This window comes from Somniosus microcephalus, chromosome 6, assembly GCF_052327205.1.
Source record: "Somniosus microcephalus isolate GS21.2 chromosome 6, FLI_Smic_1.0, whole genome shotgun sequence".
Lineage (NCBI taxonomy): Eukaryota > Metazoa > Chordata > Chondrichthyes > Squaliformes > Somniosidae > Somniosus > Somniosus microcephalus.
Window position 1 is genome coordinate 120,434,576 of NC_140992.1, and position 20,320 is coordinate 120,454,895.

Genomic DNA, 20,320 nt, shown 5'->3' on the forward strand with positions numbered 1-20,320 from the left:
ATGAATGAAACCAATCCGCAACCCCTAAGCCGGCCAAGGCAGCAATGATTGCAAAGACCAAAAATTTACATTTTGAATACAAAAACTTATTTATTTTACAAACTCTATGTGTCATTTCCTCATGACAAACTAATAGAAAGAAACACAAAAAAACAGTCATTAACATAACTGGTTCTCACAACCTGGAGATAATGTCCAAAACACTAAACAAAAGTTTGACCACGAACCTCGGCCTTTAATAAAAAAAATGAACAACATTTTGTCATACCTCCTACTTTTTGCCCTTCGAGGGTGATCTCCTTCCCTTGCGCACTTCCCCCCTTCCCACCCTACTGCTCCTCCGTAATGGGACCCCAGTGGCTGCAGCAAGGCTGGTGAAAGGCTGCTGATTGTCAGAACCTGAGACTGCAGATGCCCTTGAAGGACGGCCTCGACCAGCTCTGGGCCTGGAGGGCCTGGCTGCAGACTGCACCAACTCTGCATGGGCGGCAGCAGTCTGTCCTACAGGCGGTGGCAAGTACAGTGGAGTAGTGACAGTGGTGGCAGCAGGAATGCTGTCATCTTGAGAGAGGACAGCAACTCCCTGCTCGACCGACACACTGGCACTCCTACGGGGCATCACTTCAGCATCCGGAGCAATCTGCTGGAGCACAGATTGCTGGCCTGCTGCGGCGCGGTGAGAGCCCCGGGGAAATGTGTTCGAACCAGCGAGGATGGCAGCAGTCAGTGCTTGCGTGGCCTCAATCTGAGTCTGCATCAGAGCAGTCAGAGATGGGGTCATGGCAGCCAGTGACTGAAATGCAGCACTAAACATTTGTGTGGCATCCGCCTGTGCTACAGCGAAGTGCTCCACACTCCTTGCCAATGATTCAATGGATTCAGGCACCCTTCCCACTGCACCCATGAGCTCAGTGTGCATGTCCACTGCCTGGGTGTTCATTTCAGTGATCAGCCGCTCCTCCTCTGCATCCAGTGCAGTAGGACTCGCTGGCATACTCTCTCTCCGGAGAGAAGGCCCCCGAGCTTCCCTACCCCCATCGCATTGCTGTAGTCCGCTGGGTCCTGGAGCTTCACCCTCATCAGACCATTCCCCCCGGCTCCCCTCCAGGGAAGGCGTGTTCCCAGTGTGGACAGGGGCTTCCTCGGGAGAGGGTGGCACTAATACTCCGGCTTCATCTTCCTCCTCACCTGCAGCTTCACTCCCAGTGGCAGCTTGAGGGCCCATCTCCTCAGCTGGTGAATCACCATCTGAAAGCAGGGAGGTACAAGAGTGGCTTTAGCGTGAGGACAGGGGCGGCAGTAAGGGAGGAATGAGTGCAGCGATTTAGTAAGATAGCAAAATACTGCGGAAAATGCTGGAAAAACTCAGCAGGCCAGGCAGCATCCGTGGAGAGAGAAGGGTTTCGACCTGAAACATTGACTCTATTTCTCTCTCCATGGATGTTGCCTGGCCTGCTGAGTTTTTCCAGCATTTTCTGCTGTTATTTCAGCAATTTAGGAAGTTGGATTGAAAGTGTCAAAGGCTGTTGTTCTGAGGGACAAGTGGAAGGAGAGAGGACAAAAAGGGGATGACCTTACCATTGCTGTCCAGAACGGGGTTGGCCTCTCCAGTGGCGACGGGACCAATCACCCGGCTTGCCACAATCCTGTGGACGCGCTCCTCAAGATCGCTGAGGGGTTGCAGCTGAGGCCGCCCTCCACCCGTCCATTGCTGCTGTCTCCTATTATGAGATAGCTTGGCCTGCAAGAAAAAGGACGGCGTCTGAGTAAATATACAGCCATGGTCTTGTCCAATGTGCCTCCCATAGGTGAATAGCCCTTACTGTATGCAGCCATGATCTTGCCTGATGTGCCTCCCATAGGTGAATAGCCCTTACTGTATGCAAAGTGTGGAATGTGAGTGTGTGTTTCATGAGAGGGCCATAGGTGTTGGATGAGTGTTGGGCATTGGGGTTTTAAGACGCTCTGGCCATAGAGTGAGGTTGAGATGGAGGGATGGAGAGGTATTGAAAAAAAGCCACTCACCCTGACGACCCGAGTGAGGTCATTGAACTTTTTTCTACATTGTATACGGGTTCTGGGCACCATGCTCCTGGAGGAGACGCTCTGTGCCACCTCCCTCCACACTCTTCTGTAATCGCGCGGCAAAGGCCTCCTGCCACTCTCTGGGTACAGTATTGATCTTCTGCGCTCCACCGCGCCAACCAGAGCCTCCAAGGCCCATTCGCTGAAGTGCTGTGCTCGCTCCTTGGCCCTCTCCATAGTCCTTGGCTGCAAGATTTAGGCACAGGTCTCTCCAGGCTGAGATTCAAGGCTCCAATGAGCAGGGTGTGGCTGGAGAGCAAGATCGACCCTCCCCTTTAAGAACTGTCCGGCGCCAGTGTGTCTGTGTTCCATCCCCAACTGACAGCACCTGTGCTGCACCCGCGCTCTGAGTTAGCGCCTCGCTCCTCGGCCTTTGCGCCTTACGAGAGGTGTGCAGCGCCTGATTTAGCGCTGCAATCACCCCCAGGGGCGATAAAAGCCAAGTTTGCCGTCGGAACCGATAATTAGCGCCAGGCGCTAAACTTTGCACATGGCCGATAATCACGCCCCAAACGGGGCAATACTGAATTTTTCCCCCTTTGTGTCCACAGGAGAGCCTGCGCCTTGAGCTGACAGAAGAAAAGGATGAGGCAATCCAACGCCTTCAGCAGGAACGTGAAGACCTAGTCACACACTTCGAGGAAGAGAAAGAGGAGCTAAATGAAGAGATCCTCGGTTTACAAAAAGAGCGGGATGAGAGTCTGATCCAGGCAGAGAGCAAGAAACAGCAGGTAAAGATCAAATGTTGTTTCTTTAAGGATCGTAATGCAAACTACAAGATGCTGCATGGGATTAGACTATGGCATTATATAACACACAGTACATAGGGATACTCCATGGGATTAGACTATGGTGTTATATAACACACAGTACATAGGGATACTCCATGGGATTAGACTATGGCGTTATATAACACACAGTACATAGGGATACTCCATGGGATTAGACTATGGGATTATATAACACACAGTACATAGGAATACTCCATGGGATTAGACTATGGCATTATATAACACACAGTACATAGGAACACTCCATGGGATTAGACTATGGCGTTATATAACACACAGTACATAGGGATACTCCATGGGATTAGACTATGGGATTATATAACACACAGTACATAGGAATACTCCATGGGATTAGACTATGGGATTATATAACAAACAGTACATAGGGATACTCCATGGGATTAGACTATGGCGTTATATAACACACAGTACATAGGGATACTCCATGGGATTAGACTATGGGATTATATAACACACAGTACATAGGAATACTCCATGGGATTAGACTATGGCATTATATAACACACAGTACATAGAGATACTCCATGGGATTAGACTATGGCGTTATATAACACACAGTACATAGGGATACTCCATGGGATTAGGCTATGGCGTTATATAACACACAGTACATAGGGATACTCCATGGGATTAGGCTATGGCGTTATATAACACACAGTACATAGGGATACTCCATGGGATTAGACTATGGGATTATATAACACACAGTACATAGGAATACTCCATGGGATTAGACTATGGCATTATATAACACACAGTACATAGGAACACTCCATGGGATTAGACTATGGCGTTATATAACACACAGTACATAGGGATACTCCATGGGATTAGGCTATGGCGTTATATAACACACAGTACATAGGGATACTCCATGGGATTAGGCTATGGCGTTATATAACACACAGTACATAGGGATACTCCATGGGATTAGACTATGGGATTATATAACACACAGTACATAGGAATACTCCATGGGATTAGACTATGGCATTATATAACACAGAGTACATAGGAACACTCCATGGGATTAGACTATGGCGTTATATAACACACAGTACATAGGGATACTCCATGGGATTAGACTATGGGATTATATAACACACAGTACATAGGAATACTCCATGGGATTAGACTATGGCATTATATAACACACAGTACATAGAGATACTCCATGGGATTAGACTATGGGATTATATAACACACAGTACATAGGAATACTCCATGGGATTAGACTATGGCGTTATATAACACACAGTACATAGGGATACTCCATGGGATTAGACTATGGGATTATATAACACACAGTACATAGGAATACTCCATGGGATTAGACTATGGGATTATATAACAAACAGTACATAGGGATACTCCATGGGATTAGACTATGGCGTTATATAACACACAGTACATAGGGATACTCCATGGGATTAGACTATGGGATTATATAACACACAGTACATAGGAATACTCCATGGGATTAGACTATGGCATTATATAACACACAGTACATAGAGATACTCCATGGGATTAGACTATGGCATTATATAACACACAGTACATAGGGATACTCCATGGGATTAGACTATGGTGTTATATAACACACAGTACATAGGGATACTCCATGGGATTAGGCTATGGCGTTATATAACACACAGTACATAGGGATACTCCATGGGATTAGGCTATGGCGTTATATAACACACAGTACATAGGGATACTCCATGGGATTAGGCTATGGCATTATATAACACACAGTACATAGGGATACTCCATGGGATTAGGCTATGGCGTTATATAACACACAGTACATGGGGATACCCCATGGGATTGAAGTGATAGGGCTATATTACTCTACAAAGGAAATGCTCTAAGGATTGAAGTGATGTTGCACACATTACATAGAGGATAGTACACACATTATGGAGGGTTAAAGGAGAGAAGACCACATATTTCCACATAGTAAAAGAGGGGAATTAGGAAGGAGTCACTCTGGCTGCTCGTTTAATTACAGTTGGCTGCAGATTGGTTTTGGCAGAGTCCTGGTAGCTGCCTTCTGCCAGCTTGCTCGGCCACTGAATGGAAGGTAGCGGGTTGATCTGGTACCTACCAAGAGCTGTGCATAAGCATTCCAGGTGAAGTGTCCTCCAATAGGTAAAGCATCCTACTGACACTTGGCTTCTGAACTACACCTGCTTGTTTGCTGGCAGTTGGGTAATTCATCTCTGTAACAAAGCAGCTCCATGTGTGTGCTGGCGGATATTATTTAATTGAGTCCACTGCTGCACTTTAATTGACCCCAGACAAAATAATTAGGAACCAAGCCTGCAGTTTCCATTGTAAATATAACACTTTAATTCCAGTTTAATTTAATCGCCTGTCAGATGATCATTCTTCCGGCTCTTGTGTGAATTGTTGGCCCAGTAATTCGGGTCTCCATGGGTGAGTACGCATGGGGTACTCACCCGTAAGCCCAATGGAAGTGCCGGTTTCCTGCATGCACTGCGCATGCGTGGGAAACCGGCACTTCCGTTCCCCTGAAAGCAGGGGTTCAGAGGTCGAACGTGTGCGCAGGAGAGGCGGCGCGTGCGCAGCGAACTTAGGTTCTTTTACAGGTTTTCCCGGGAGGGTAAATCTCCAGAAGTTAGACATTTAAAAAGCAGTCGTAAGGCCTGCTTTTTACAAGGTAAGTGGTGAATTAATTAAAATTTAAACATTTTTTCCACAGGTTTATTATTTTTAAATACTTTAAAGAAAGGTAAGTTTATTTTTAGCCCCGTTAGAAAATAAAATTATTTTTTTCAAAAATTTAAATTATTGTTTAAAATAGTTATTTCATGTAATTTATAGTTTATTTAAAAATGTGATGTTTTTAAAAAATTTATTTGAAGATTTAGTGATGTTATGGGGCCCGTAGTATTTCTAAGTTTTGACAGGTCTTCCTGTCAGACTTATGAATGGAGCATTCCCTGCTCCGATTGGCTCCCCATGGCCCACATGATGCCAGGGGACGCATCGAACTAACTGCGCCCCTGGGATACGCAAGCACTGCGTGCCGGCAGCTGGACCAGGCCCCGGATCGGAATTCCACGGGGGCCCACAGCTCAACGGCCGGCGCGCTAGGTAAGTGCAGGTCGGGGGCTTGCACCCGCGGGAAGCCCCCGACCCGAATTTCTGGGCCGTTATTTTTTTTGTTTTGAGCAGTGCCCCTTAAAGGAATATTCCACAGTAAATTAAACACTTAGGCCAAGAAATTCGGCTCTGTTTCACCCGTTTTTTTGGTGTTACGGGTGTCGTTTTGTGCCCAAAATGGCGTCCACACCGTGCGCGCACTCTTCTGGTGCGGGCCTGCTGGATGCCATTTTGGTGATGTCACTAGCGTGGGCGCTGAGACTGTACACTGGAACTATGCAGAGTGTGCAGAATGTGACGATAGCGTGTAATGCTGATTTAACGCCAGCGCTTCCATTTTCGACCTCAATGCTGCAGCCAATGCCCTCTCTTAAACAAGCACAGCTGAACATGTGTTCAGCAGCAGGAAGGACACCCCACCAGCGCTATTTAAAGGGATCATGACCTGTTTTCAGGTCAGTTGCTGATTGATTTCTACTGGCTCTTGGTGAGCTTGTAGAGATGTTTCTTGGTTTGGTGTCTTATTTGAAGTTGCTGAAGTCTCAAGGAAGTGGTGTGACAGGTTATTTATAGGCTTCTGTTCAGACCAGTTGCTCCTAAACATGGGTGCTGCATGATAGGGAGAATGAGCAGAAGCGACACAGAGGAGGACAAGCTGCTGGAAGAAGGAGAATGGGGAGAAGAACTCTCAACAGGAGGCCATATCCACCCAGGGTCTTCAGAGAGCACTTCTCCTATCTCAACCTCAGCAGGGAACAGTGCATGTGGTATCTATACTTCACTAAGGCGGTACTCACTGAAATCTGCCACCTGTTGCAGGCATACCTGCAGCCTCAGAGAAGGGAGCAGGGTGAGAACGCCATTGCCAGTGGCTGTGAAGGTGAGCGTGGCCATGAATTTTTATATGTTGGGCTCCTTCCAGGCTGGAGCAGGTGACATTTGCAACATCTCCCAGTTCGATGTTCACCGTTGCATAAGGAAGATCGCTAAGGCTCTGTATGAAAAGAGAGATGAATACATTTTGTTCTCTCTTGCCAGAGAGAAGCAGACGGAGCGAGCATGTGGCTTCACCGGGATAGCAGGTTTTCCCATGGTGCAGGATGCCATTGACTGCATACATGTTGCTTTGTGGGTGCCACATGTGAACTCGGAGATGTACCGAAACCAGAAGGGATTCCATGTCCTCAATGTCCAGCTGGTGTGCGACCATACTCAGTACATCATGCAAGCAAATGCTCGGTATCCTGGTAGCAGCCATGAAGCCTTCATTCTGTGGAAGTCCGCTGTGTCATCCGCTTTTCAGCCACCACGACAAACCAGAGGGTAGCTACTGGGTAATAAGGGCTATTTGCTGACCACCTGGCTCATGACTCCGGTGCGCAACTCAACCACACGTGGACAGCATGCATATAACGGAAGCCATGGTGCCACAGGGAATTTGATCAAGCAGATCATTGGGATCCTTAAACAATGCTTCCGCTGCCTGGACTGCTCTGGAGGAGCCCTGCAGTACTCACCAGAGTGGGTCTCAAGATTTGTGGAAGTCTGCTGCATGCTGCACAACATCACTATCATGAGGGCACAGCCATTGCCGCCAGGTATATAGTGAAGAGCTGAGGTGGAGGAGGAGGAGGAGGAGGAGGAAGAGGAGGAAGGGAGGCGGCAACCCAGACAGCCCCTTTCTGGCTGGGCAGCCCGTGATCAACTGATCTGACTGCGGTACCAGTGAACACAACCCGAAATCCCCATTCACCCACAGTCCCACATCATACAGACCAGCACAGCATCCTCTTGACCACAATGCTATAATAAAAGCCACCACAAAACAAACATTCCAAACCAACATTATACATCAATCCATCCAATATTGCATAACAAAGTCAACTAATCACCCTTGTGCATTCCCTTAGTGCCTGTCTTCCATGTGCCTTTGCCTGTTCTAGTGCTCCTATGCAGTGCTACCCCAGTGGTTGCAGCATGGCTGGTGGAAGCCTGCTGACATTCAGTGGGGGAGCCTGCAGATGGTCTTGCAGGACAACCTCGAGCGGCTCTGGGCCGAGAAGGCCCGGTTTTAGACTGCACCACCTCGGCATTGGCAGCAGCAGTCCGGGCTGGCTGGCTGACAGGCAACAGCAAGGGCACTGGTGGAGTGACAGTAGTGGAAGGACGAATGTTGTCATCCTGAGAGAGGGCAGCAGGTTCGTGCTCCACGGAGCTACTGCCACTCCCCCAGGGTGGCACCTCAGCAATCCTAATAATCTGTTGGAGGAGAGATTGCTGGACTGCTGTGAGACCCTGCAAGCCCCTTTCAACACAGGTAACTGCAGCCATGATGGCAGCAGTCTGCTTGCTGCACTTGCATGACTTCAGTCAGAGTTTCCACTGCAGCACTCAGACGTTAGGTCGCCTCTGCTTCTGCTGTAATGGAAGCTGAGACATCACCCATCAGACGCATCATGGTTGGGTCCACAAGTGCGCTCATGGAGTTGCCCATCACTTCCATACTGGAAATCATGGGCTCCAAGCTCTGGGCAAAGCCCTGTGCAAGGTTGGTGCTGGACTCCTCCATGCTCCTTGACATTGCACTCAACCTTTCTGGCAGGCCTGCCAATGCACCAAGCATTTTATTGTGCATACCCATCAGCCTTCTTCTGTAGACCATCCCATTAAAGTCCTCATCTGAGTCTTGTGCAGCAAAATTCGTGTGCGATCTTGGCCTCTGGGGAGCTGGTACCTGCGCTATCCTTTCCTCCTGCGCTGGCTGCAGGCCACTCAACAGTTTGTGAACAGGCTGGTTCAGGCTCAGACAGATACTAGGGAGAGGGATGGAGTCGGTGGCTAGGGAATGGAATTTGTGGCGGGGACCGAAGACAATGGCTTCGGTCTTCCTAATATTTAATTGGAGAAAATGTTTGCTCATCCACTACTGGATGTCGGACAGTCAGTCTGACAATTTAGAGACATTGGATGGGTCGAGTGAAGTGGTGGTGAGGTAGAGCTGGGTGTCATCAGTGACACAGTGCTTTTGGATGATGTCACTGAGGGACAGCATGTAGATGAGAAATAGGAGGGGGCCAAGTATAGATCCTTGGGGGACACCAGAGATAACGATGCAGGAGTGGCAAGGGAAGCCATTGCAGGTGATTCTCTGGCTACAATTATAAGTAAGTTAAAAGCAAGAATAACATGACTGATGATAGAATTACCATCTGATAACATTGTTGGATTGATGAAGTTTCACTTGTTTGGCAGGAGCTGCTGAGTTGCTGTCCATCCATCAGTGTTGCAGGTGATGCCATTTGCACAATGTGACCTGTCTGGACAATTACAAAAGCCCAATCGTCAATTGTACCAGATGCTCCTTAACTTTATGTTGAATTCTTCATTCTCTTTCTTTGGCAGCCATCAGCCTGCCCTTTGAATCCGGCTTCTTACAACCACTTGAGCAAATTTCTTTCTTTTCAAGGCCTTGTGTCTCAAAGAGTCGGAGAAAAATGTCCTGTCCGAAAAACTCGGCCACAGCCAGCGTGAACTTGGCAATGCGAACATGGAGATCGATCGGCTGAAACGAGAGTTACACAGTCGACAGGAGCAGGACAAGGTGACAATCAACCTATCATGTGCTTTCAGGCACATTGCTATTTTTTTTAATGAGTTAATATTGATGCCAAGGCAGGCTGTGTAATCACCCAAGACCATATTGTATAGAGACCTGCAAGTGACATTTACACAAGTTGTACAATTTACAGAAACCAATTCATGGTATGGGATGCAGATCCCATACTTAGAGATATTTCTATGATGAATAAGACAAGAACTAATCTTTTGTACCATCTCCTTTTGTCCAGAACACCATTAACAACATAAACGCTGACCTGAAGACTTTCCGAGCCCAGTTTGAGGAAGCAGTGGCCACCCATGAGCGAGAGATCAAGGGTCTCAATATGCAGCTTAAAGACTTGACCCATCAGAGAGAAGTGTCTCTCAGGGAGGTGGGTTCAAAGGTTACCTGTTTCACCTCCTTAGAGTCAGAGTTGTGTGTGATTGAATGGGTTCCTAGCGATTCTGGTTTCCTCTCAACGACTGCACTACAGTGACACACGGAATGTCACATGAGTCTGAGGTGAACAACGTCTCGTGGAAAGCCCATTCATAACCCCCACAGTTTAAACCAAGAGGGGAGAGGCAGACTTAAATATTGGAAATATTCAGTATAAGCAAAGAGTTGAATTGAAGATGCGATGTGACCCATCCACCTGAAGCTAAAGGAGGTCTACACCAGAAAAATGTATTTTGGCAGTAAGAGTGGGGTGAGGAAGTACACCTTTAAATGGAAAGGTGTTAAATGGAGTCGAAGAGCAGAGGGCTTTTGGTGTGTGATTACATAGGTCATTAAAGGTGAAAAGGTGACAGTGCAGGTAGATAAAGACCATAAAGAAGGAAACTCGAACCCTTGGTTTTGTAACAAGAGGTGCCGAATACAAAAGCATATTCATCTTATACAAGACTTTAGTTAGGTGGTGGTTGGAGTATTCTGTCTTTTTTGGGCAGTCCATTGCAGGAAGGATATAAAAACTATGGAAAAGGGGCAGTTGAGGTTCATTAGGATGTTATCAGGGATGAAGAGCTACAATTACGAAGAGAGATTTTCAAAGTTATGCTTTTTTCACTAGAGTTGAGTAGTTTAAGGGGTGACCCGATAGAAGGGGTGATTTAAACCCTACCCGCCCAGTGGAAACTGAGCATATAGGCAGTTAAAATCTCGATTTACTTACCCACCTTAAAGCCGCCAAGATTTAGCCATCTGTAATTTTAACCTGCTCTACTGAGCAGGTGGCAAGAACACCTGCACAAAGCCAACAGGGATCCGACTGCAATTTTAACTCGGGCCTGAGCGGGGAAGCCAGGCCAACCAGGGACAGAAGACAGAAACCCGTTGGCAGTTAAAATCCAGCTGAGGTCTTCTTGATTATGAAGGGTTTATTAGAAAGAAAGAATGACTTGCATTTATATAGCACTTTTCATGACCTCAGAATGTCCCAAAGTGCCTCATAGCCAATGAAGTACTTTTGAAGTGTTGTCACTGTTGTAATGTAGAAAATAGTGATAAATAAGATAAATAGTTGTTTCCACTAGTCAGCGAGACAGAAATGAGAGGGCACAAATTTAAAATAATCACAATGAATTAAAGGAGAAGTTAGAAACAATTTCTTTCCACAGAAGATAGGTAGAATCTGAAATTCTTTGCCACAAATATTTGTTGAAGCAGAGTCCGTAAATTCTTTTAAAAAGGAATTGGGGGAAGTGGGATTGAAGAGACAACTGAGAAATTACAGATTGAGTTGGACAAGATATGTGAATGGGCAGAACAATGGCAGATGAAATCTAATGCACAAATGTAAAGTGCCACACATAGGAAGGAAACATGTAACAACATGCCTACTCCATGACAATGTTGAAATAGCTAAGGATGAAGCTGAAAGAGACCTTGGACTCTTAGTAGATTCGATGTTAAACATGCCCAACCAATACAGAGTAACAATCAATAAAGTCAATAGGATCTTGAACTACACAGCCAAGACAGTAGAATACAAGTCAGAGGAGATAGCGATCAAACTCTGTCGTGCTCTGGTCAGATCGCTCCTTGAATCCTGCATCCAGTTCTGGTCACCAAGAAATAACTGACATTAAATTGGTTGTAAGCAGCATAGAGAAGTCATGAGACAGATCCCTTGTGTCAGAGGCCTGAGTTACAAGAAAAGACTGGAGAAACTTGGATTTTCAGCCCAGAATGGGGGCATCTGAGAGGAGATCTCATATAAGATTGTTAAGGGTATAGAAAATTTGACTTCAAGGAGATCCTTCAGAAGGATGGTCTTTTGTTGGTTATTAGGCATTTGATAAATGAGCCTTGGTAGGTGGGTCGGTGCTGGGATCTTTATTGTTACTGATGTACATAAATGACCTGGAATCACAGTTTCAAATGCAAGATAGATTAATTTGCAAATGTCACCACAGCAGAGAGAACCATGGACTCCAAGGAGGCAGCCAAGATCTTATAGAGGTCTCAACAGGCTTTGCATCCGGACTGATCAGCAGCAAATTAAATTCAATGTGAACAAATTCAAGGTACCACATATGGGAGGTAAAAATAGGAGATTCATGCTCTCCATGGGTGGGAAAAACTTTCCAAGGAGGTAGTTGAAAGAGACCTAGTGGTGTTAGTTGACCTGTCATTTACCATGTCACAATAAATAAGGTAAATAGGATGTTGTGTTATATTATCGAATCTATTGAGTTTATGCTGGGCTCCTCCAATTCTGGCCTCTTGTGCATCCCCGATTTTCATCGTTCCACCATTGTTGGCCGTGCCTTCAGCTGCCTAGAAAGAAAGACTTGCACTTAAATAGCACCTTTCACGAACATCAGATATCCCAAAGTGCTTTACAGCCAATGAAGTGCTTTTTGAAATGCTGTCACTGTTGTAATGAAGGAACGTGGCAGCCAATTTGCGCAGAGCAAGTTCCCACAAACAGCAATGTGATAATGACCAGATAATCTGTTTAGTGATGTTGATTGAGGGATAAATATTGGCCAGGAAATAACTCCCCTACTCTTTTTCAAAATAGTGCCATGGGATCTTTTACATCCACCTGAGAGGGCAGACGGGATTTCGGTTTGACATCTCATCTGAAAGTCAGCATCTCTGCCAGTGCAGCACTCCCTCAGTGCTGCACTGGAGTGTCAGCCTAGATTTTTGTGCTCAAGTCTCTAGAGTAGGACTTGAGCCCACAACCTCTGACTCAGAGGTGAGAGTGCTACCCACTGAGCCACTGGCTGACACTGAGCTCTGGAATTCCCTCCCTAAACCTCTCAGTTTTTCTATCTTTCTCTCCTCCTTTAAAATGCTTCTTAAAACCTACCTCTTTGACCAAGGTCTTGGTCACATGTCTTAATATCTCCTTCTGTAGCTCAGTGTCAAATTTTGTTTGATAATGCTCTTGTAAAACGCCTTGCGACGTTTTACTATGTTAAAGGCACTATATAAATGCAAGTTGTTTGTTGTTGTTGATGCTATACAGTGCCCTGATCAGGCTTCAATTAGAGTACTGGGTACACCATGACATAAAGGGGACATCCAAACTCTCGAAACAGTGTAGAGAACAGTGACGTGGCTGATCGCAGTGGTTAGTGGGAAGAGATCTGATGAGTTTTATGATCATCTGAGGCTCTTCAGCTTCAGAAAGAGACATCTCAGAATGGTCCTTATAGAGATATGTACAATACTTAACAGGGTAGTTAAAATAAGTTCAAAACAATACTTTCAGATAGATCGGGATGGGAGGACAAGAGGTGGATCAGCACTGTGAAAGATAAATTTAGGACAAACATCAGGAAGATTTCCTTAGAGTCTGAGGCCTAGAAATTCACTATGGCCCCGCCAGCTGGCTAGCGCCCAAAAGTTAGCGCTGGGCGCAGAGCCATTTGGGACCGTCAGATATTCAGTTTTTGCGCCCCAAGTCGGAACCGGGCGCTATTCCAGGGTGTGCCCGCCCTCGCTTGGGGCGCTGAAACTGAATTTCAGCGCTCTAGGCGCCGCTGCGCCACCCGCTGCGGAGCGGCAGGCTGCGGTACTGCAGGCCTCCTCCTTCTCTTAAGGGGGAGGTGCCTGCAACGGGGAGATCGCCGCTGGATCGTGCCGGCAAAGGAGCCCGGCACCACGGAGAAGTGCCGGGTTCCCGGAAAGCAGCCGGCAATGCCGCGGGGGGGGAGGTGGAGGAGGCCGGGGAAGGAGGTGTGGGCAGGCGGCCGCCGAAAAAGCGGCCGGCCGCACCTCCACCTTAAAGCGCCCCACTAAGGCTACAGTACGGCCCCGTTTTCTGATCGCTGTTTGCGGCCGCTGCGGAAGAGGCGGCCGCAACTAAATATGGGGATCGGGCCGGTATCGGGGCGGAACCGGGGCACTGCGCACACCGATGACGTCATCGGTGCCGGCGCAGCGCTAACGGCTACTACCGCCATTACCGCTGCGCTGAATATCAGCGCAAACTCCTGTATTGGCGCAGAAGCCCTCTTTAGGCGGTAACTGGCCGCAAAGCTGGCGGCGCCTTACTGAATTTCTAGGCCTGAGTGTCTGTTCTGGGCAATTCTGAAAGAATTGCAGTGCTCCTATTCACACATGATATTGTATTGCTGGTGGACTCTCTTTAGGACTTCTTACACTTGATTGTCATTTTGATTCGGTGAAGATATGATTGATGTCTTTAAAATAATAAAGGGACTAGATTCTGTCTACATGGATAGTTATTTGACTAGGGCGTATCAGTACATTACAAAAGCATAGAGTTAGGTCAGATGTCAGAAAGTTCTTCCTTTTGCAGAGAGTCATTGACCTCTGTAATAAATTGCCAGTACTTGTGATGAGTGTGTATTCGCTGCAAGTATTCAAAAGGGAGCTGGACAATTTCCTGTGAGTGGAAGACATCTTGAGTTATCGAAACGACGTGGTTTGACAGTGATAGTGATACCAGTCACTGTAGTCTCCTGAAGCTTGCTTGATCACCTATGGAATCGGAGGAGAAATTCCCAGATATTTTTTCCTAAATTGGCCTAATGACCCATCTGTCTTTTACTTCTCTCAGGAAATGGCATGGCTATGGGAAGGGGACAGGGAAGATGATGGGATGGGGATAGGATGGATTTAATGCTATGAATAGGTGGCATCATGTGGAATGGGACAGGCTTGATAAACCAGCTGGTCTTTTCCTATCCTTTCCCATATGTTCATACATACTACCTCAAACAGAATACTCTTCCGCAGCATCAGAAGAACAGCTCCAAGACAAGTTGCCAGTTCCTAACCCTGATCTCCAAGATCACAAATCTTCACCCCCAGCCTAGAGCAGCTTTTTAGCAAGAATGTCACTTATATCTGTCCTCTTTACCATCTGCTAACTGACGCAGTATGGAACCCACTTTTTCCCACTGTTGGGTCTGATGCTAACTCAGTATAATGCTCTCTCCAGACACTAAGGGCTAGATTTTGCCATTGGTGCGGGCTGGGGGCGTGTCAGCCGTTTTTCGTGTTAGCCACCCGACTCCAATTTGATGTGGGAAAAATATGTGATTTTCCCCTAATTGGGCAATTGATTTCCAGCATGTGGGAACCCCTGGCCCAATTAGTCTTTCTATCCTGAAAGTCTCCTCCGATGACGTCATCAGTGCTGCTGGATTTGAGACTTGCAAGCAGCCTTGCTTCTTCTGCAGACTGCAAACCTTATGCCCTTTGCTGTGATAGATTCCTCCAGCCAATATGTCCAGCAGTAGGCCAAAGCCTGCACCAAGGTTCGATGATGCTGCCCTGCAAGCTCTGGTGGAGGGAGCAAGCGGAAATAAGGAGGTGCTCTTCCCTTCCTCAGGGAGGAAGAAGCCTCCCCAGCAGACGAAAGCTGTGTGGATGCAAGTGGCCCAGGAGGTCAACTCTTTGGGCTGGATTTTCATTCAGCAGTCGGGAAGGAGGCAGGACTGCAACTTTTGGGTTTTAGTCCCGCCTACATCGACGTCCAGCCAATCCACGCGATTTTCCCTTGATTGACCTTGTTGAGCCCGCCCAGCTGGCTCAGCAGGCCAATTAAGGGCCACCCGGCAACAGGTGATGTCACAGACTGAAATTTCATCTGTCAAGACGTCTTGACAGATGAAATATCAGTGTTTCACAGCTGTTTGAAGCTGTCAAACACTGACAGTCTGACTTCTAACCTGAGTCCTTCTACGCAGACTCAGTTAGAACTCTCACCGGCAATGAAAGCTGAAGCTAAGTACAGGTAATTTAAACTTCTTTACACACTTTAAACACACCAAACACACTTACCTTTGCACTCATGCACCCATCACTCACCTGCTCACCTGAACACCGACATCGCGACCCCTCCAAGTCCTTCAACCCGACGGCCCGCCTGCTCTAACCTGGCGTGGTTTGGAGCCGTCGGGAATCCCACACGACACCCCTCAAAATAGGGATTAGACTAAAAAATCCTGTTAACTACCTGTTAACAGCAGTTAATTGACACTAACCCCTTCCCGCCTCGGGTCGGGAGCGGGGCGGGCACCCGCCTCCTTTGAAACTTATGTGGAGGCGGGTTTAGGGTGGGATGGTGTCGGGACCCCCGAATTCGGGATTTTAGCCCCCCGCACACCTAAAAGCCCGCCTCATGGTACACTGAAAATCGAGGCCTTTGTCTATGTGCCGCAGAACCTGGCTGCAGTGCAGGAAGAGGTTTCATGGCCTTCTGTGCGCTGGAAAAGTGAGTATGACTTTCCCATCACCCTCAATCTGATCCCCATTGCCTCTCCTCACCAGCACTCAGCTTTGACAACCTATTCTTCCACATCCCACTTGACACTGACATCTCTGCATCCTTACCCATTCCCTCTCTCTCTATGGTCACATTCACCTAACTATTCAACTATGCAGCCCTCACACTCCCTATCGCTGTGATGCTATGAAAACAACTTACAACACACAGGGAGGGCCCTTCATCTTGGCACCTCACTCCATCTTTGCCTCCATCTAACCATCAATGATATGGATTCTCTACACTCACTCCTTCGTTCTCACTCAAACTCCACTTGTCTCCCTCATTGCAGGAAAAGAGAGCTCACAATAAGAGGGAAAGAGTGAGGACAGGAGGAGGGCCACCCTCAGTAGCCCAGCTCACCCCCTGGGAGGAGGCGGCCTTGGAGATCGTGGGACTCGAGGACGATGCGCAAGTGGGGGACGGACAGACGGGTGCATCAGCGCAAGCTGGTGACAGAATAGTTTATCATCTCTCTCATTGATATTGCATGAGTCACTGATAATGATTCTGATGCTCTAACAGATTGACTTTTGAACATCTGCAATATTCAATGTGCATGTAACCTTGTCCTCACATCTTTGACTCTTTCCTTTACTCCCCCACAGGACCATTGAAAGCCCCCATCCCCACTATCCAGGAGGAACAGCCTGAGCCTCCAGACTCCTCAGAGGAAGCTGCAACATCTGAGGGTGCAGCGTCAGCAGAATTCAGCGCAGACACTCAAACTTCAGTGGTACCTTCGCGAGATAGAGTAGTGTTGTCACCTGGTGTATCACAGCTCACAAGTGAGCATCAGCAGATGGTGGAGACAGGGACAGCAGTGGAGAGTCCTAGTCGGAGAGCGCAGGACTCTGCCAGCACGGCTCAGCTGCATGTCGACCCTCTGCCTCCGGGTCCATCCAGAAGTAGAGCGGTGCTGGAATTCCAGGAAGAGGTGCAGGAGTCTCTGGCAGGTTTTGTCTCCAGGGTCGCTGCGAGTGTGGAGCGAATGGAGGAGTCCATCACTAACATGAGCAGAGCCTTTGTGGAGGCGTTGGCGTATGAACGTGTCACTGCGGAAAGGATGGCAACCTCCGTGGAAAGGATGGCTACCTCCATGGTAAGGCTGGCTACTGTAGAGGAGAGGATGGCTATGGTAGAGGAGAGGATGGCTACGTCCATGGAGGAGCTTAGTCGCCAGGGTATGGAAAACATGGTAATTGTTCAGAATAGACTGACATCTCTTCAGGAGCGATGGTCAGCTCTTGAGCAAACAAATCAGACCTTCAGGCAAGTCCTCGGGAGTAGGACTTCCAGTACAGAAACGGGTTCTCATGGCCCCCTGAATTGCAGCAAGGTGCTGTCCAGCCACTTGCTAGCTCTGAAGTGGGGCTGACTCATGAGAGGGAAGTTGGTGGCATACAACAAGGAAGTGGGGGCGCCTCTCCAAGCGCACACATGACCATGCCACAGCAGAGCCCCACCAGAGTCCCCACCCAACTGAGATCGACGTCTGAACCCCTGCCCAGCCGCAGGAGCAGCAGACTGTTGCCGAGCCCTTACAGGTTCACAACCCCCGAGGATGCCCGCCAAAGGTGTCGAGACAGGAGCAGCAAGAAAGTGAGCAAGGGGCCTCCACATCTGCTGAAGCCACAGGGGAAGCACCACGTAGGAGCACGCGTAAGAGGAAGATAATGCACAAGTAGTCACAAAGGTAGTCACTTGGGTGAAATGTAATGTTTAATGTTGAAAAGCCATCAGTTGGTTAGTGTCATTAAAAATTCTGATGTCAACTGTTGCAGTTGTGGCATGTGTCATATCGCTAATGGGGCTTCCACACTGAGGGCATAGGATGATTTGCAATTGTCAGTATGGTGGTCAGAGTGGTAGGAACCGCAAGTTCTTGGCCATTGTCGATGCTCTGGTAAGAAGCTGCGAGACAAAAGTGCTTGATTGGCTAGGCTAAGCAAGTCTGGCCAAGATGAGTGCGTGCCTTGCATCCTGGCCAGCAATGTGCTCGCATGCTGCTGGCGCTGGTTGATGCGCCTCTGCAAGCTGTTCGTTGTCACTCTCCTCTTCCTCCTCCTCGTCATCTGAGGAGGCTATGTGATGAGCCACTTGTTCCTCAGGCATCTGCAAGCCACGATGCTGTGCCATGTTGTGAAGTGCACAGCAAACCACGACGATTCTGGAGGCCCTGGCTGCTGAGTACTGCAGGGCTCCACCTGATCTATCCAGGCATCTGAAGCGCATCGTCAGCAAGCTGATGGTTTGCTCGATTATGGATCTGCTGGAAATGTGGCTCGAGTTGTAGCGCTCCTCAGCTTCGTTGGATGGGCTCCTCAATGGCATCATTAGCCACGTCCTCAGGGGATAGCCCTTGTGTCCATTAAGTTGGTCTAGCGGACTGAAGAGCAGAGGCACACTAGACTGGCACAGGATGAAGGAGTCATGGCAACTGCCAGGGTACTTGGCACAAACATGCAAAATGTCCTTCTTGTGGTCACACACCAGCTGTACGTTGAGGGAGTGGAAACCCTTGCGGTTGACAAAAATACCTAGATTGTGATGGGGTGCCTTAAGGGCCATATGTGTGCAGTCAACGACGCGCTGCACCCTTGGAAAGCCTGCCAGATTGTCAAACCCAACTGAACGTGCAGTTACCCTGGTTTGATCTTTGAAGAAATGGATGTGATTGTTCGCGATGGCAAAGAGGGCATCAGTTACCTGCATGATGCAAGTGTATGCGGCCGTCTGGGAGACGCCGCTGATGTCTGCTGTTGATCCCTGGAATGAGCCTGAAGCAAAAAAGTTGAGTGCGGTGGTGACTTTGATGGCCACTGATAAGGGTGTCCACTTGCTCCTCTGGGCTCCAGGTCTTGCTGCAACATTGTGCAGATGTCACCCACTATCTCTCGTGAAAGTCGGAGCCGCCTTTGGCACTGCTGCTCAGTCATGTTGAGGTAGCTGATCCTCTGTCTGTAGACCCTGCGCCGACGGGCTTCCATGTGCTGTCGCCTTCTGGCCTGTGCAGCTTCAGGTGGGTAAGCAGCAGCTTGGAGCTCCTGCTGTTGCTCCTGCAGTTGGTGCTGTTGTTCAGGGTTCTGCTGCTGCCGCGGCTGGTCTTCGTCTGAATCTGATGTCCTGGAGGAAAGGAAATAAATGGTTCCCATTCTTCTGGTATATACCTCAGTTGAGGAAGCGCTCATTCAAGTTGGGGAGAGGGGCTTCCCAGGAGGCCACACTGGAGATGGGTGTCAGGCTTCAAACTTCCACAACAATGAGTAGGCCTGTTAAAAGTTCCCCCAGACCTGAGACAACAAAGTTCTGCCACCAGCAAATGGTCATTGGTGAAAACTCCTTTTTAATGGTGGAGCTGCAGCTGTTAGTAAGCAATCCACTTTTGCTGCCACCAGGCTTCACTGGCCTGTTTCAGAGGAGACGTGCAGCACGTGGGAAAACTGTTAAAATCAGAAAGGCCTCTCAAAATGGGATTATAGAGGCACTTAACTGGTTTTTAAGGGCCTATCTCGCCTCTTGTAGGCAGGATGGAGACGGGGTCAGAAAACTCGCATGTGGGAAAATTGCTCGGAGGCGGGATCGGGCCCGCCCGCCAGTTTTTGCGATTTTAACACCTCACACGCCTCCAATCCTGCCTCCTCGGGCCTGGCAAAATCGAGCCCTAAGGGTGCCTTCGCAAGGCTCATTTGCCAGTCATTCATCGTGGCCCAGAGGAGCCCATTCAACTTTGATTTATGGTGGAATTTAACCAATGGAGAAAAAGATTTGGAATGATTTTTGTGTAATTGTGCACCCTTGTGCATGACCACAGCCCAATGATCACACTTCATTTTCCTATTGACCCTCTTGAACACAGGATGTGCTACATCATAATCTATCTTCACAGCAGCTCTCAGTTGTCCTGAAGAGACTTCAAGTACACTTTAAAAACCT

The 20,320-nt window shown here is 48.1% G+C and overlaps 1 protein-coding gene across 1 annotated transcript in view; it reads left to right on the forward strand.

Annotated features, from left to right (window-relative positions):
- LOC147116046 (uncharacterized) overlaps positions 1-20,320 on the forward strand; it is a 487,956-nt gene that overhangs the window by 122,375 nt on the left and 345,261 nt on the right. The window contains exons 9-11 of the mRNA XM_085990760.1: positions 2,637-2,816; positions 9,496-9,630; positions 9,878-10,021. Of these exons, the coding sequence (XP_085846886.1) occupies positions 2,637-2,816; positions 9,496-9,630; positions 9,878-10,021 (459 nt within the window). The remainder of the gene's footprint in view (positions 1-2,636; positions 2,817-9,495; positions 9,631-9,877; positions 10,022-20,320) is intronic.